We start from the raw sequence: 18,864 nt of genomic DNA on the forward strand, positions 1-18,864 counted from the left end.
GTTAGCAACAAAGAGCCATTTATTGATACAATGAGGGAAAAGACATTAACCGCGGGCCTCTACTTTTTCAGGCCATAAAGTGCACAGATGGAGCAGTATGTTTCCATCAGCGGCCTCTGCTCTTCTCACGTGCTACCAACTATTCAAAAGAGGCCGAGTGCAGTTCAGCCCTTTGAGATGCACTGAGTGGTGAAGGGGAAAGTGAAGGTGACACATGTATTTTCAGCTCTAAAAGTTTCTATTTGTTTTAGACAGCTAGTCCAGATGAGGAGATATGGCCAATAAAAGTGAGTCAGACGGTCATAAAAATCAGCACTTACTTACAAAATATATCTGTGAGGATGTGAAGAACTGTCCACTAAGTTTCTGGCAAGTGAACTGAATGGTATATTTCAGAAAAGAAGAAAAAAAAAAAATCACCTTGTCCTGATGAGAGGGCAGACATTGTGGGCCTGATGGGAATAGCATGCAGTCTTTGGCAGGTGCTGGCTGAAAGACAGAGCTCGATAGTGATAAGCAAAATGCTGGTCTTGCCCCAGCACTGCTCAGTGGCTTCTGTGACCTGGTGGCCGCATTAGGCAGATGATCTTTTGGAAAATACCTAACTACAGAAAATTAAAAAGCAACCCTGCAAGATTTTGAAAGTTCACAATAAATCAAGCAGTTCTACAGATATTTATTTTTTTAAAACACAGAGGGTGTTTTTTCTTGTTCAAACTTCATAACCATACTGAAATTCTGAAATTCGGGAAAATACTACAATCTCACATTGGCTGAAATATTACAAAATTTTAGCAAGACTTTTTGGCATGACTGAATAGCAGCATTACCCATCACTGCCTGCTGTAACTCCCATAGGAATGGGGAGTGTCTCCACCAAAGTCAGTTAAATCACACTCTGCACTCAGTGTCGCATTCACAGTTCTTCAAGGGGTGCACAGAACTCCAGGTCGCACTATTATTCTTTACATCTGGGTCACCCAAATGATAAGATCTGCACCAAAGATTCTGGCTGTGCCGCAAAGAGACAAACAGTCTTTGTCATTGGCAAAAGCAGTATCTGAGGCAGCCAAGTGGTTTATATTAAGATGCTTAAAATTTTATGTGTTTTTACTGTGGGGGTTCAGGACTGGAACATGAACAAAGCAGCGTTGAGGAAATTACTTTCTTTATTTAAAAAAAAAAAAAATCAGCAAATGTAGGAACAGATCAAAACTGGGAGCTCTTATCAGATCTCCCACTTTTTTATCCTTCAGACATAGCAGAACCTGGATTTGACTATGTTCAGTTTTTAGGAGACAACAAACCTCAGCTCAGGTCCCCAGCCAGAACCTGGGAAAATTAAACTAAAGTGCCTGAGCTCGACCTCCCTGCCCACAAACAGCAGAATAAACAGCGTCTTAAAACAAGACTTAGTGGATGGGCGAAAAGACAAGGACAACAGGGTGATAAAACAGGATGAAATGCAGTAACTACTCCTTACCTAAATCACTGCAACAACTATTCTGCCCTCCAAAGTCTTCAGTCAGCAATTGCTACATCAGCTAGTTATCTCCCTTCCTGAAGTAACTCTTCATTCCCAGTTTGGGGGTATGAGTCCCTGATCTCTGCATCCCAGACTGCTGGGTCATGGACCCTGCTGCAGTGACACCGTGAATGGCGTGGGTTGCTCCTGTCCTGCCAGCTGAGCCCTCCAGTCCGTCAGCCGCTGCTCCACGCTGCTCTAGACGCCAGCTTCTCCAGCAAAGCCCTTGCTCCAGGATTTGCTCCCGCGAGCTGCTCCATGCCTACTCCAGTGCTGGCTCTGTTCGCCTCACTGCTTGTTTTGCAAAAGTTCCTCTAGCTTGTAGGATTAGGCACAGTCCCTGCTACCAGCAGAAACTCCTTTAACTGAGACCCTCCTCTTTCTTTCCAAAGAATGGTACCAAATGTCTTAGCTTAGGGCCACTGGTCACCCAGGAATGTTAGGTATCGCTGGTTTGCCTACACTTTCAAAAACCACTAGTTTCAACACCTCTTCCATTTTAAGATGTAGCAAGTTTTCAACTGAAATGCTTCCCAAATGTGACAAGACATGCAAAGCAATTTGGACCCATTTCAGACCTTCCCTGTGGTGCTTGTTACCCACCTCCCACTCTCCCTCTGCAAACCAACAGAGGAACCTTCCCCTCCTGGGCTGGTGGCTGCTTTCAGCCTTTCACCCTCAGCCAGCAGGCTAAGATTGAACAAATCTGAAAAATGGAGGCTGGTTCAGTGCCTGTTCTGTTTTGCAAAAACCAGAAACCATCCCAATGCCTCACCATAGAAGTATTTATTGACACCTTTTCTGGTCAGTACTTTGTTATATGCATTATAATGGAAATAAGGTCTGAAATTCCTCTTGAGTTTCAGCATCACGAAATGCAGTCTCTTTACCCCAGTTTCCTATATAACACAATATAGTTGGTGAGATCCAAAGCTGAAAGAGACCAAAATAAACACTAGAGCTGCCTCTCTGCCAAGGTCATTCTGTCGTAGATTTTAAAACAATGGGGAACAAGTAATTTTACTGCTAAAAACACACATACACACAAAAATGCAGACTGGTGTGATTGAGATACCAGGAGTGTTCAAGAAGGGAAAAATATATAACTGTACAGATTGAGATTAGAGCACAAAACAGCCTCTGCAGGAATACAGCTCCTAATTTGCCTTCTGTTCATTAGTAGCTGCAGGCCGACATCAATTCCTGGTGACATAAATAGGGTCAGAGAAAAAACAGTACCGCAGATGGGAATGTCATTGCTCGTCATTGCTGTGCTTGCTCTTCCTTTCAGGTGTGCCCCCGGTTACTATGGGAACCCCTTGCTAATTGGAAGTACTTGTAAAAAATGCGACTGCAGTGGCAACTCGGACCCAAACCTGATTTTTGAAGACTGTGATGAAGTGACAGGCCAGTGCCGCAACTGCCTGAGCCACACCACCGGGTTCAAGTGCGAACGATGCGCTCCGGGTTACTACGGGGATGCCAGATTCGCTAAAAACTGTACAGGTATTGTCTATAGTTTAGCATAGCAGAGCCGAGCAAAACGCAGCACAGCATGGTCTATGGATGCTCTCCCAGAGATGGGAGATGCCTGAATCAGTCATCAGACACCTGCGGCCAAGGGAGGCAGGGGTGCTCCCAGCCACCTACCTGGTGGGATAAGTGGGATGACTGCCCAGTTGAACCATCCCAGGCTCTAGCACTCTTTCCATTGCCCACAAGAAAGTCTCAGACCCCAGACTTCAACATCTCAAATGCCTGGGCAGGATGAACGTAGGCACTGTTGTGTCCTGCACCTTGTTTTAAATAAGGGTGTCTAAGATTTCTTTGGGCAGAGACTTCACCTTTGTGTTTGTTCACACCACATGCTGCCCAACGTGACCACTCAGACTGATGGCTCTTAAAGACTTGAAAGCATTTTTTATGGGAACAGGATTGTCCTTCCTGTCCCGACCCAATCACTGCTCGTTTTCTGCTAGTTTTCACACTGGCAATGTATTCTGCATTTCCCATGTGTCTGTGTAATCTTGCTGGTTACTGTATTTCCACATCAGAGATGACTGTACTTCCAGGGTGTAGTAAAGTGCTACCCAGAGGATCTTAGAAGACATACCTACACAGAGGGGTTACAGAGGTTTACATCCTCTAATTTAATTATTCTCCAAATTCACTTGGAGTTCAATACAAATAGGACTTTGGATTCATGCCCTTTGTCCTTGCTTTGGCTCTGAGACACAAGATTACATCCTCTTTCAAAGCACCGAGGAATAGCCACTGCTAAAGGCAAAACGCAGGTGCTCAGAGCAAGGACCTTGGGGCTCCCTCCCAACTTCTTTGCCAGGGTCCTTCCCTCAAGGACCAGAACAAAAATGGGGGAGATAGATCACTCCTAGCTCTCAGCCTGACTCGAAGGTAAGACACAGCCAAAGCACGCACCCAACCCAGACCTCTGAAGTGCTCTGGGGTCTCAAGGTACAGAGCTACAAGCCTCAGGGTCTTAGCAACGTCTTAATCAAACCTACATCCTTCTTGCAACTCACTGTACGCTTGGACTTTGCTTTTTGCTTACTATACAGTGCTAAGGTGTGTTTTGGGACCTGCAGGATGAAGATTGTGAGGATGCTCTGTACACAAGCGGCCTTTGTGCTGCTGTCCTCATTTGTAGGGGACCGCGTATGATGCCACTAATGGTCCCTTCTGGTTTTGTGTTCCGGTGACAGCTAGAAGTTGAGTGTCCATCTCCAGGATATAATTCACATCACTAAGTCACGTGCTTAAATTCCATTGACACTGAACAGAGGGAGATGATGCTCACACACAGCAACTCCAAAACCCTTCCCAGGTATCCAAACCAGCCAAAAAGACAGCAGCTGTAGCGAAGAGCGTGCCCAAAACTCACCTCCTGCCTGCATTTAGGCACCCAAGACATCCCTGAAATTCAACTTTTCTGTGATCTTGAGGTTGCAAAAGCAAACCTTTTTTATGCACTTCATTGCCTAATTCAGTTCACCAGAGATGATTTAACTGTCGTTCTCCCGTAAGGAATGATGGGATCAAGTTTGCGACTCCTGAATGCCATGACACAGGAGAAATGTACCCAGCACTTCAATTCAGCAAACTGCAGCAGTCGTGCCCTGGCCATGTGCAAAAGCAGAGCTTCAAACAACTAAGAGTAGCTGTGCCAGAATTTGAGGATTACAGGGCATTCCAAGTGTCTGAGCAGATTCTGCAACACATAATTTCGGAAGGCATCTCTGAACAAGAGTTTCTAAACTGAAGTTAAGTCAAACTTCTATCACCTCAGTATAGTTTTGGGTTGCACCCTTAAGGAGTTGCAGGAATCAGAGGCAGAGTGCCTCGGTGTCATTTACATTTCTGAGGTACAGTTTAAGTGGGATTTCATGGTGCACAGGACTTCTTTATAGAGGTTTTTCATGCAGACCATAAATCAGCTTGGTAATTCTCTTCGTTAGCAGATTTCCTTGCAGTGTTTGATCTTTGCTAAAAATAAAAAGTGCCTGGGCACTTGAATATGTTGTGAGAAGTACAGCATTTCTCTGTTTAGGAGTGAATTTAATCTTGTAGTTGACTCTAGCAAATCCTGATTTTGAAGTATTATGTTTCAGAGAATTACACACTTCTCATTTCATCTTCATTTGTGCTGAACAACACAATGTGCTGTACCTGACAGTACTGCGTAGATTGCATGCACCACTCAAGACATCGCAATATCCAAACTATTCGGGTAGTTTACAAGGCAAGCTTATACTTTGTTTGGCATTTTTGAGCAATTAGGAACCCTTATTTAGAAAAATATTGACTCTGAAATAAGACAAATAGCTTTTTTGAAATACAAAAATACAGAAAAAGAAGCTAGTGTAAGAAACAAGAGAGTCTGTGTACATGGTTTCAACAGAGCACCTCAAAGGTTATACAGAACAAAAAAAATGCACGAGAACTCAATGAGCAAAAAGCTCTATCCAGCAAAGATCACTTCTTTTTTTTTTTTTTTTTTTTTTGAGCAAAAGACAAAATCTGTGTAGCTGTGGACAGTAGTTTTCAGCTTTTTTTCCATACATTTTTTTAACCACATGTCCTTTAGCCACACTTCAAAGCTTTCCACAAATGTCCCTCAGAAATAAAGAGAAATCTAGAAGCTTTCTCCACCAGTAAGGCACAGGAGCGATGAAAGTCTTAATTCCCTACTAAAAATGTGGTACCTCCTAAAGAAGTAGATGACAAATTGTTAGGACCACTTTTTAAATTAATTTACTATAAGCATTTGTGTAGTGAATTAAGAGTTATCCATTTAAATAAGAAGACACTATTTGATTTTCTTGAGCACCAATCTCATCCAAATTTTAATCTTGTAACTGTAATCTTGCCACCAGGGGATAGCCTACATCCTCTGATAAAGGTAAAGAGAAATGCCTGCTTTCAACTGAGACTTTTCTTTCACTTCTTAACAAAATAAATAACAAATTAAAAAAAAATGTAGATCCAAAATCTGGGAGGCACCTAGTTCGTACAGATTGTGGTGAGGTCAAATTATCGATTGCCCCACAGAATTAATAGTCAAATTCTATTCTTACATTAGTACAAAAACTGAGTAGTTCTACTAACATTGGTTCACTTACACAAAATTATTCCAATGTTAGTGCATCGTGCTGACTTTGAAGCTGTATTACATGTTTTCCCTGATAATTCTTCGACAGTGTAATGTTGAATGTAAAAACAAGGGTAATTCATAGAGAACTATGAATGAGCTGCAATAAAATGGCAGTAAACAATTTTGCTACATGAGATTCTGCTGAAACCATGAAAAACAAAAGCAAAATGAATTCCACAGAAGTTGATGCTGTTCTTATGTTCTGCTAGAGTTTTTGTTATTCTATCAAAGTGTTCCAAGAATATTTTAATCTTTAAAATAATATATTTTAAAAGACCAATTAAACCTTGAAAGAGACACTTTAGATTTAAAATTATACTTTTTAAAAAGCCACTTGTGCTGGCAATTAAAATGCAGCTTACTCAAGTTTAAAAAAATGTAAAACCTCATTTATTCTTCATTGTAAGTGGTAGGAGATATTTACTTTTTGATATGCTCATGCTGATGATGGAATTGGAGTCCACTATCAATCCCTGATAGCTGGAAATCTTATTTAGTGGCAGCCTGACATAGCGTTAATAAATTCCACAGAGCTGTGGAGAGATTTGTAACCAATAATTTACTTTAGTTGTACCACTTTTCTTAGCCCACCTCCTAATCACCCTCTCTAGACAGTGATGCACAATGGCCCAGCTGGGCAACTCTGGCCTCTCTGTCTCTGCTTGTGACCAGCTGGGAAGCTTTGAACAAATCATTTCAGCAGAGGCTTCCTGGTTCTGTTTCCTATCTTTTATTTTATCTGGTCCCTCCAGTGCAAAAACCACCTTTTTTCTACATACTGAAGGAAAATTCAGTCCAAGAGGTCCTTGATTTTGGTTTGACTATCCATGCACAATCCTGCGTATAATCATTTCAGTAGTCTTAGGAAGGGAAAGATGAGTTAGTTGTACATTTTGAAGCTCTTCTTTCAAAAATCCTTTCTTTTTCCCACAGAATGTAACTGTGGAGGGAGAATGTGTGACAGCCAGACTGGAGAATGCCTCGCAGACAGCCCTGAACTTTCTACTGGCACAGACTGCCCAACCATCAGTAAGATGATTATCATGAGAACACCAAAAATTAATATTGTTCTTCTCTTCAGATGCTTACAAATACTAACTTAAGAGCTCGGTTCTCCAGTGGGCTCAGCACTTTGACAGGGCACTTAAACGTGAATATGCACAATGCCCCACTGACTGAATATTTAAACATGTTCTCACTTGCTTGACTGAGTACATGCATATGTCCAACTCTGTGATAGACTGAATGTTTAGGTACAAACTGTGGAGCAGTAGGGAAGTATCACCAAAGCCACTTTTTGAGACACAGTGCATGCAAAATAATATTCTGGCACTAAAAACTGCCATCACAACTTTAACTGTGCCACCTTGCACGTATTTTCCAGGTTTCTAGTTGTACATCTAATACAAATTGTTGCTGTTGACAATTTGACATATATCCATCAGTCACTTGCTTTTCCACCATCAACTCCTCTATTCTAATGATAGGAAGCCTGGGGAGTTTCCAGAAGCACAACATTGTAACTATTGGCAGCCACTGATTTTTTTTAAATGTTAGTATAACTATGGCTGTGGTATAAGGCAGACCATGTAGCACACACGTGTCCCTAAACCCACTCCCAAGAAGAGGGGTCGTGTGCCTGGAAGTGCAACCAGAAGGAAAACATTTGGGAGCTGCTGCCATCAAGACTACAGACTATACAATATCAATCAAGCAAAAGTTTCTGGCGACCCGGTTCGGAGAAGACACGACAGCAAAACGTACAGGCCGTTCGGGCTAGTCACACACGGGCACCAATGTGGTGGATGGCGAAAAGCGTTTATTCCCCGTGTCGCTTCCTTATATAGCCACGGTGCGCTTGCGTCACCACTGAACTGCTATTGGTTAACGTAACTGGAGGGGGTGGGGCCCTACCTTTCCGTACACCGCAAAATCTTCCGATCGGGTTACCTGTCTAACCACATTTCCCCCCCCCTCCATGAACAAATAAACTTATATAACTGTGTTAGTAACAACAAGCAAAGACAGATCACCGACAGATACACAAAACTGCAACTATAATACGTTAGTTACTTATAATGCGTTTCAAGCGAATTGTTATAACTAAACAAGCTGTCTTTGTTCTAAGTACATGACATCAATTTGATTTAGGCGGGCTTTAACAAATTGAGCTAGCTTGTTTAAAAGGCAAGGACCGATTATAAGCGTGAGAACAATAACGATAACTGGTCCCATCAAAGTAGATATAAGGGTGACGATCCAGGGGGATTGGGTAAAGAGCGAATTAAACCAATTTTGCTAAGAATATTCTTTGCGGCGGCGCTCCAGCCTTTCTTGGAGCTCTGCCATAGATTTTTTAATTATTCCTGAATGGTTGGTATAAAAACAGCACTCTTCATTAAGGGCAGCGCATAGACCTCCTTGATGCATAAGTAGGAGATCCAGTCCACGCCTATTCTGTAACGCCACTTCAGATAGTAGGAATCTGTGTTTCACAGTCACCTAAGTTTCTTGCATTTAGTCGTGGCACCAATGTCACTAAAAAGAAGGTGGTATTGCAAGCATTCTGCGCAAGAGTATTCCAAACGTGTTATAACTGTGTTATCAGAAGTTGCGTTCCTAATCAAATAGAAAGCCAAGAGCCCATCTGCTGGACATCCTCACTCCTCATACCACTACATTTTAAATACAGAGGTTTGGGTTCTGACAAAATGAAGTTGTATTTTTGACCCTTGTCTGTTGTTCTTTGGGCCACAAATATGCAGAACTTCTAGGGAATAGCCAGGAAATACCTCTTCTGTCTCCTTCCCTACTGATTATGGAACTGCTGGGGCAGCCGCTTAGAGCAATCCCATCTGGTGCTGCTCAACTGGAAGCATCATGACTGTATTATGGGACCTTGGAAGAGGATGGATGAAAGTGAAAGAAAAATGACTATGCATCAGGATCCATCAATGACAGAGAACACTATGGGGCAAGAGCACTATAACGTGAATTTAAGATACTTGCTGCTAACTGACACAAGCACTAAAGAAAAATTTTACTCTTTTATTTTCTTATCAGGCTGCGATAAATGTATTTGGGATTTGACAGACGACATCCAATTAGCAGTTCTGGCTATAGATGAAAGCAAATCGACTTTACTGAGCATTTCTACAGGTGTTGCAGCTCAAAAGCGCTTGAATGACCTGAACCTTACTACTACCCATCTCCAGGTACAAACAGTTATGATATTTTATTTTTCAATGTAATTTTAATCTATGAATTTCCACTCCATTCCTGTAAATTTCAATCCCTACCCTCACTAGAGAAATAATTTGTTTTCAGATGCACTAACTTTTTTTCCGCAACACACAGGAAGCAACGGCCAAAAAAAAGAACCATGCTGTGCTTTGGACCATCCAGGTTGATGATGCTGCAGATGAAATGAATGATCTCCTGAGAGAGGCAGCAACACTTGACGAACAGGTTTGTTTACAGCCCCCTGCCACAGCTCTGAGGGTTTGCGGTTTGTCATATTCGCATGCTGGCGTAAGAGGTTAGTGTAGAATAGTTCCAGTTCGAAGGGACCTACAATGATCATCTAGTCCAACTGCCTGACCACTTCAGGGCTGACCAAAAGTTATAGCATGTTGTTAAGGGCATTGTCCAAAACGCTGACAGGCTTGGGGCATCGACCACCTGTCTCGGAAGCCTGTTCCAGCATTTGACCACTGTCTTGATAAAGAAATGTTTCCTAACATCTAGCCTGAACCTCTAGGTTCACCAAACAAGAGTGGGAGTGCCCTGAAAGATAGTTGGGAGAACTTTTTATTTTCTTTTTCTAAACTTTCTTTTACTTTAGCTCTGAATTAAAAGCATAAAAGACCTATCAAGTCTTCTTCCCAGAAAAGGAAGAATATAGGGCCAAAGTCTGTTGAATGTGGTTGGAGGTTTGTCACCAATCACAAAAAGCCTTCCTGCATGATCTACACATTTGATCTGAGATAGCCACACTGCCTTTCTATTTCACATTTTGATTTCTAATTAAGCGAAGTAACCAACACTAAACTAATTCAGATTTAATTTGGGAGTACTTGTACTATATCTATTTTACATGGATGCCCTCATAAAATTAAATTAGCCCCGATTAGACACTTCAAAATACGTTACAAAACTGCCAGTTTAAAAGGTTTTTCATGCACCCACTGAGACGGGAGCCTGATCAGCACTCAAGATATATTTTAACACAACTGTAATCATAAATGTTGCATCCACATGCAATTGCCAGGCTATAAAATTAAGGTTATCTGCTCTCAGCTCACATAACACTTTCATTGCACCCTGGAAGAATACTGATATGATATATATGAAGAGGAGAAATAGGGCTCCAAATTGCTTCTCCTCCATTTTAAAGAGATATTATTAAACATCTTTCTGTTGCTGAGATATATATATATTAGTGAGATACATCACTCCATGTTATTCTCAGAAATAACCACAGCTGCACTAGGACTAAAGTATATTTCATGCTTATTGCAAAATGCCAGACCTTATATTCACTTACCAATTCCTTCACAAGAGAAACTGAAATTATACCTCAGACTAAAACTCAGATACAGCAGCAGGCAAGAGAAAAAAACACCAAGGAAGAGGAGAAAGGACTGTACAGAGAGGTGGAAGAGAAAATTTGGGTTTGGGTGTATTTAAGCAGCACTTACTTAGCAGAAAGGGCACTGCAGAATTACATGCACTATGCCTGTGTTCAAGAGAGGTTTGATTAAATCAGCTCCCACACACACCTCTGCAGCTGTGAAAATCCGGCAGAGCTCACACGCCTCAGGGTCCCTCTATGTAGCTGTTAGGCAGGATGATTAAGGCTGTAGGATTTTCAGGAATATTTAGTGAATTTTAGATAATAACGTTTTTGTCATCTTCAGTAGTACCTGGGGATTTCTTAGCTCATTCCTCAGTTTGAGTCTCCCTGAACCAATAAATTCAGCGTTTCCTCTGGTCTTTTCTCCCTGGTTATTTCTAATGCTTGTTCCACATGAATACTTGTGATTGCTTGTAAAGGCAGGGAAATAATGGCCCCAACCTCCCACAGTGGAAGGAAGACCACAGTAATAACTCTGAATATATTGAACTTTTTGCTCTTTCAAGGCACTTTTATGGAAAATGGGTACTAGGGCCTTGTGTGGGTTTTGCAGAGATATGCTGCATCTTCCATCCAGAGCATTTCACGTGCACGTCCCCGTGTCTGAGGGGTTGCTGCAGATTCTGACCGAAACCCCAAAGGCAGGATGAATGCACCAACTGTAGGCAAATCCTCCTGCTAGATGAGAAGAATAAATGTGAGCTGTAACTCCCTGAGTCTGCTTGGGGTGATCTTAGAGTAAAACAGCACGTAGCTCAGTCCCGAACGTTTGGCAGAGACTCGGGAAGCCGAGCGTCTTTTCCTTCCTGGGCTCTTTCTTAGCAAATTCCAGGATGAACCTCTGTACATCAGTGGGAATCTGAGGGTCCCCAAGAGCACCCCTCACTCATGCAGCTGCGTTTCCCTGTCGCAGCAATTCCCCATGTGTTCAATAGTTAAAGAACAATCTGGCGAGGAAAGAGTATTAAGTCAAGGCAAGCGTGTGTAAAAACAATAACAAGTTGCTTAAAATAAGCATGAAGTGGCGATGCTGAACAACAGAAAGAAACCCTGATTCCCTAAAGGAATAAGACTAAAAAGCATAATGCTTGCCCTTCACAGACTAAAAACCCAAGTACAGAGAAATAAGACTAAGACCTTTCTAGAAAGCCTGCTGTTCGGGCCCTGGCCCTGCCTTCAAGCGCCACCTGGTGCCTCCCCAAACCCCCAGCAAGAAGGCGGACAGCCTCGGGGGTCGTGGCTGCAGCGCCCCAAACCCAGAAATTAATTTTATGGTGGGAATTTTTACTGATGCAGCCCCAACGGGGACCGTGAATCAAACACCTTGCCACCGGCGAGCGTGCGGTGCGGACTTACTCACGCACATGCACACACACACACAGAGAAGGTCCAGGAAATGTCGATGGCACAGCAGTCATATTTTTTTCCTCTTTCCTGGGAAATACCACTGAAAATTAAATCTAAGGATGCCCAAAGTCAGTGACCTTCTCGGAAAGATGGTAACTACAATGACATGGTAACTTTTCATTTCTTTTACATGTAAGGGAACATAATGCAGAGTACAGCCTCCAAAGTAATATAGTATAGGAGGGTGGCTATGCTCTTTAGAGTATTTTGAATCCTCGTGCCTCTTAATTTTAACAAGTTCCAGAGCTGGGGACCTCACTTGAGGGAGACACCGATCTAAAAATGGTTGTGAGCGCGACACCTTGTTGTTCAGTCTATAGGCTTACTCAGAAACACCATACCCAGCAAAATGAGCCAGCCCCGCTGAATGCCTAGGAGACTCAGCAGATGGGAGTTTTACAACTGTACATAATTTATGGCAATTTGATTGCAGCAAATGATGGATAAATATGGGACAGATTTTAATCTCTCACTCTGCAATTCTGAAAATACCAAGACAGCCCTTCACTTCAAACATCTCTGTAAATACCACTTTATATGATAAATGGACTTTCGCATGCTCATCAGGAGAAAGCAAAATGTGTGTTTACACTGCTCATCCTCACACATGCATATGGATCTGAAAAGAAATCTAATGTCTAGCTCACATGGTTTATTCATAGGGAAATGAAGCATCCAGCAAAGGCCTACTAGTACAGAAGGAAACCATGGAGACCAACAACCGTGCTACTCAGCTTGTGCAGCAGCTCAGTAATATGAGGGATAACATTCAAGGTAAACAGATTTCTTTCTGGTTCAGCTCAGTGTCAAGCATGTATTAATGAAACCTTCAGCAAAAAAATGTCGTAGTACCTGGGCACTCTCACAAAGCAACCCACACATAAGGCTTTTGCAGCCTGCAATGCCATGACAAAAACTTGTCTCTCTTAAGACAGCTGACACCATGGGTTGTCTTGGTCTGACACCCAGAACAAGAGCTTCTGTTTCTTTTTTCTCTTGTTGGTGGAGCAAAATAATAGCAAATAGAGTTACATGAAATACTTCAAGCTAATTCAGCTTGTAGCCTTAGTTTGTTTGAATAGCTGTTCAACGTATTTATATACACTTGTGGTTAAAAAAAAAAGAGTCAGTATCAGATTGGGGCTGGATGGAGCCACAAACACAAGCACAGGATGGGCAACGAGAGTGCTGTGTCTTACTTGTCAGCAGATTCATGCAAGTGCACTTTTCCCCTCTGGCTGATAAATAATGGAGGCCATATAAATAGCTAGACAGTTTTTTTTTAAATTGTGCTTTCCCTTTTGAACCCATGGCAGTCAGTTAGGTCTGACTAACTCTGGTGATCACACCAGTGAGTGTTACTTTAAATCCAGCTTTTGCCTTTTAGCAAACTGTTGCTGAGAGGATTGTGCTTGTTTATAAAACTTCATGCAGATGCTTCTAAAAAGAAAAGGATGCTGAATAGTAAATAAATTATTGAACTTACTGCTTCTCCAAGTTCAGTGTGGGAGGTGATGGTGATTTTCTTTTAGAAATGAGATACTAAAAGCTGCTTATTGCTTCATCTGACCAGAATTTCCAACTGAGTTTGGGTCCAGACACATCCACAGAGCATTACAGACTAGCTGTTGTCCTCTTGTTCTTTTTTTTTTCTGAAATACAGAAATAGAATTGGAAAACTGCATTCTCATTGCCTTCTTTTTCCACCAAGAAAGCGCTGCCTCTGGTAAAAGTGAACAGCAGAATTGTAAACCGTGTGGCTAGAGCAGACCATCAGAAACGGTTATAGTGATGCTGTTTCACAGTAGGAGAGGTAAACATGATGATGATCTCCCAAAATTAGGAAGAGAGTGAAACCAAGAGCTTTTTCACATTAAAATGTTGGGACAAACTGTCACCTATTGTCTCAGTGTCCTGTTCATCTGTCCATATGATGTGAGGGGATGCAGATAAAACTTATAAAGTTCATCCTTGGGCAACATGCTAGAGCAATAAAAGCATCTCTAGAGCTAGCGTAAATTTCAAAAGATAACTTCTCTTCTGACTGTGTATGTATGTATTTTACACCTTCTCAGATTAAGATTTTTTTTTTAGTTAGAGCCTGTGAAACCTCTTGCATCTTCAAGAATTTCTACTATCCTGTATATCAAAGGATAAATGACAACAGTTAATACCTTCCCAAGCACAACTGCACTTAAAAAAGGTTTCCTAGTCAGAGAAGATTATCTTCATCTGGAATATCTATGGCATATCATTATCATGCTGACATATAAAACTGAGATTAAACCAATTCCAGCTTCTTATTCAGTACTTACAGAAAGCAATAAAACCCCAAGGGAATGTACTCAGAAACATCCCTGTCACCTGTACATCCGCATCATGAAAGCCTCCATCCTGCTGTACAGCACACTGATTTCTCCCAGTCTCTGGCAAAGCCAACAGTATACAAAAGCTGTATATGGCATCAGAATAGAAAGGCTGACCAGTACCTGAGGTTAAACAGCCCTTTTTGAATAGAAATACTTGATGAACAGACCTGAGTACTTCTGTCTTAGAGCAATTATCACAAGCTCTGTGGCAACTTGTGTAAGGAAGAATGGTTACATATCAACTGTTATCCTTGTTTATCCTTATCTCCATGGGTGCTTCAACCATTACTTTATTTCCACAAACATAGTTAAGTTAACATATCACTTCACACAAAAGAGGCAGGGTGAGACCAGCTTCATAGGGTGTTACATTTGTAGTACCTTCTTACACCTGTAATTCTAAATCACCTTTGACTGTCTGGCCAACCGTCACATTTTATTTCTACAATTATTGAGCAGATGTGTCAGCATAAGCCTCATTGTATGTCACTAACAATCACTGGTTGATTTCTGTGGATCATCCTTTTGTATTATTAATTGGTTTGGGGCAGAACAGGAACCAGAGAAGGCAGACATGTATCTAGTTTAGCACACAAATAACACAAGCAGGTTGAGCTATCATAGAAGAAGCAACACCCATGGCTGTGAATAAAAAGAGTGAGCTTGTTCACCCACAAAGCAGCTGGAGACAAGTAGATGAAAATTATTTCCACCATGCTGAAAACTGTTCTTCTACAGGGGCATCACCCCTGTAGAAGGTAAGCCGCTCTTTACTGAAGGGAAGGTGTATGTTTGCACACATGCACATGTCTGTGCCAGCGTGAGAAGGAAAAAGAAATCCATGGAGCTGCTGGTTGTGATCTGTTACTGCTCAGTATGAGCCTTTAAAGCTTCATTAATGAGCTCAGGAGCCAGCAAGAAACTGCATACAAAGACACTCTGCCAAAGAATCAGTTGTGCCACAACTACGCATCTATTTTTTATAAAGACCTTACAGATGCATAGCGCTGGCTTTGCCAGCTCTGGTTATCCACAAAAGTGGTGATGAACACAAGCCAAAGCTACTCACATCATAGGGCATAAAAGAGGAGGTGACTGGTATTTGAGGCCAGGGAGTGTGAAGTGGGTAAACTTTGTAATGCCTACACTGGGGACGGGTAAACTCAATTTCAGCAGCAGGGATCCAACAGTGTTTTTTGAACTGAGACCAAAGCCTTGAAATAGTATCTATCTCCAAACCAGCTAGGCAGTGCCAGGCCAGAAGCCATATGTTACCTCTTCAGGGTGCCACAAACTTCTTCAGATGGAAAAAGAGGTTACTCCAGTCTCCTTGCCGTTGTTGTTATTTAATAAACATACCATTTTTGCAGCAGCACTGAAAACCCATGATCCGGGACAAAAGGCCCAGCCTGCTGCATGCCACAGAACTCAGAATAAAATGACGATCCCAGCCTATAAGAAATGCCAAGCCAAATAATGCACACAACCCATGCCCGCTTAATCTCATCCTCTTCTGATGAGACCCCCACACATGCCAGAAAGTGTGATTTATTTACAGATTTAATTTTAAGACTGGATTAAACATAATTACCTACTATAAAGTTGGAAGATAATTAAAACTTTCTTTTGCCATCAACACGATCTGGATTCACAAAAGTAAAAGTACTCCACAGTATTTACTTCGCTGTAGCCATGCTGGATTGACCATCTGTTTCTTTTTCCCACAGAGATCAGCAGCAAGATGAAATACTATGCAATTCAACAAGAGCTCAGCCCTGAAGAAATTTCCCAGAAGCTGAGTGTGGCTGAGGAGATGCTGAAGGAGATCAAACGCCGCAAGCCTTTCACTAATCAGAAGCAACTTGCAGATGAAGAGGAAGACGGAGCAGAGAAGTGTGAGTTTTAAAACTGTTTCCATCCACCCACATGTCGATGTGCAGCTGGCACAGGCCAAGCAGCTCTGGATGTACTGCTGAGCCCCTGGGAAGGACCAGCAGGCGTTTGACAAGCACCGGTGTACTGAAGATGCTGGTGCTTCCAAATGCCGGCCCCAGGTCTCTGCTGGCGCTTGCTGCCCCCATGGCAGAATGGGCAGAAAAATATGCGTGTGTCTGTGCGTGCCTGTGCACTGCAGCACCTCAGCAATAGCTGCTTAGGAAGGTTTGTGCCAGGGCTAGAACTGCTCGTGTGAACATCTTCCTTCCCTCCTGCCAGCTCTGCTATGGGGACAGTGAACTCCAACAGAGAGAGAGAAAAACTGCTGGTATGGGAAAGAGTGGCAGCCGAATTCTCACTGCTTGGTGAACATGAGTCAGAGCCCCAGCACAATAAGGACTGCTTTCTCCAGAACAGCCTGGTTAGCTGTGACAATGAAAAACAAATGAAGAGCCAGGAAAGCCAAACCTAGTTTCTTTTAGGAAAAGCTACTTGAGAGGGGGAATCAATGGGATTACAATGAGGTACTAAAATGAGAGGTATCTTTCCTTTTCAAAAAAGATGGGGAAATTAAAATCTAGGTACATGACCTCTCAAGTGAGCTCTTAACAACTGTGTTTTACTGTCCCCTGAGTAACAGCAACAGAAATTGTTTCATAGGTAAGTTTTGTCAGAAATCCAAGGTTTGGACTAATCAGTGGCCTCTGATTTTTCTCTCAGTGCTACACCAAGTTGAAGAGTTTCACGAGAGGTACAATGACACTAGATCTCTAGTGTCTGATGTGCTGGAGCAGCTCAGTGAACAGGATGTGAAACTGTCAGACCTGGAGGAGGCATTAGACCAGGCGCTTGACTATGTTATACAAACGGAAGATATAAATAAGGAAAACACAGCCAATCTTCAAAGGCGTGAGGTACTACGCAGTACATTTATCATAACTGTTGTCTCTGAACACTCCATCTCTGCTGGCGCTTAAAATAGTAGATTGCAAACAATTTAGATTCAGGAATCACCACACCAAAAAAGAATTTCTTGGACCACTCAGCAGGATGAGTTTGACTCTCCAATTCTAAGAAATAAGTTGTGGAAGTGCAAGATACTATTATTTATTCATGGAGTGACAATAAATGACAAGTTTTGGCATGGCATGTCTCTGCAAGCCAAGGAAGAGATGGATACTGATGCCTAAAGTAGGAAGACATTACAATAAAACCCAAGAAGTTTAAAATTCCATGTAGCATGGCTGTTATAAATATTGTGGTGGGATTGTTTCACCTATTACATACTGATTTATAATGTGGAAGGGCTTCATGCTCACAAAAGAGTAATTATATTCTATGAAAATAATTATTTATAAAGACACTGCATTGCATTTTTTGCCCCGGGCTGAGTGCATTCATGCTGTCTTGTCCAAACTTTCTCCCTGTTCCTCTTTAAACAAAATGCATCCCCATTTTTTCAGGAAGAGCAGACAATTGTCCTGGCATCTTCAAGCACAAATCCATTCTCTAACTGCTCCACAACAGATACTTTGAAACTGAGTTTCCTACTTGCTGGGTGAACAGCCTAGCTGTAAGGCTACAGCAGTTTTCCCTTATGCTCTGTTCAAATGAATGGTTTCAGTATTTTGAACAAAGTAATCACTCCAGAGGAGAGCTCAGAGGAGACATGTCCCCTGCAGCACGGAAAGGGGGCATGCTTGCTTGTAAGTGGTGGTATTAGGTTCAAATCCCATCTGGCTGATGAGGAAATTGAATTTTCAGGTCTCTTATCCCAGAAAAGTACCCAATCCATCAGCCATACAAAAAGACTATTTTTTCTCCTCCCAGCAGTTTTATGACTCTTTCTCCATTTTCTTTAGTTTTCTTTAAGGAATGCAAAACCAGAATGTCCCACCTAAAAATTTTCTCTTCATTTTTTCAGCAAGGAAGAAAACGACAGAGAACAATTTGGGACCATTTGAAGTGAACTGTTTTCATTTCAATGTCTGAAATTGTTTGGATTCTGGAGGAGAGGGGTTTGGGGAGCAATTTTGTGATTTGAAGAATGATCTTGCAAATTCAGGCCAACCTCTGGGTTTCGCAGCATCAGTGGCTAAGTTTTGAGCTCTTGAAATTTGCAGGGCTAGAAGTTCATGCTGATGTGGAAGGTCTAATAATTCAATAGAGAAATCAGGCGTGCTGCTCTTGTGAATTCTTCTACAAGCAGCTTGGGATCCTTACGTACAAAGCCTCTTCTGTTGTTCCATTGTTTCATAATTACAGTGCCAAGCTGCAGCTCATCTCACATTTATGAAGCAAAGCCTGAAATGTGTAGTCGCAT

The 18,864-nt window shown here is 42.0% G+C and overlaps 1 protein-coding gene across 1 annotated transcript in view; it reads left to right on the forward strand.

Annotated features, from left to right (window-relative positions):
* LAMA4 (laminin subunit alpha 4) overlaps positions 1–18,864 on the forward strand; it is a 106,855-nt gene that overhangs the window by 42,064 nt on the left and 45,927 nt on the right. Inside the window, exons 5-11 of the mRNA XM_049817891.1 lie at positions 2,817–3,031; positions 7,128–7,223; positions 9,258–9,409; positions 9,552–9,662; positions 12,900–13,011; positions 16,334–16,501; positions 17,262–17,455. Coding sequence (XP_049673848.1) covers positions 2,817–3,031; positions 7,128–7,223; positions 9,258–9,409; positions 9,552–9,662; positions 12,900–13,011; positions 16,334–16,501; positions 17,262–17,455 — 1,048 coding nt within the window. The remainder of the gene's footprint in view (positions 1–2,816; positions 3,032–7,127; positions 7,224–9,257; positions 9,410–9,551; positions 9,663–12,899; positions 13,012–16,333; positions 16,502–17,261; positions 17,456–18,864) is intronic.

This window comes from Accipiter gentilis, chromosome 15 (genome assembly GCF_929443795.1).
Source record: "Accipiter gentilis chromosome 15, bAccGen1.1, whole genome shotgun sequence".
NCBI classification, from domain to species: Eukaryota; Metazoa; Chordata; class Aves; order Accipitriformes; family Accipitridae; genus Astur; species Astur gentilis.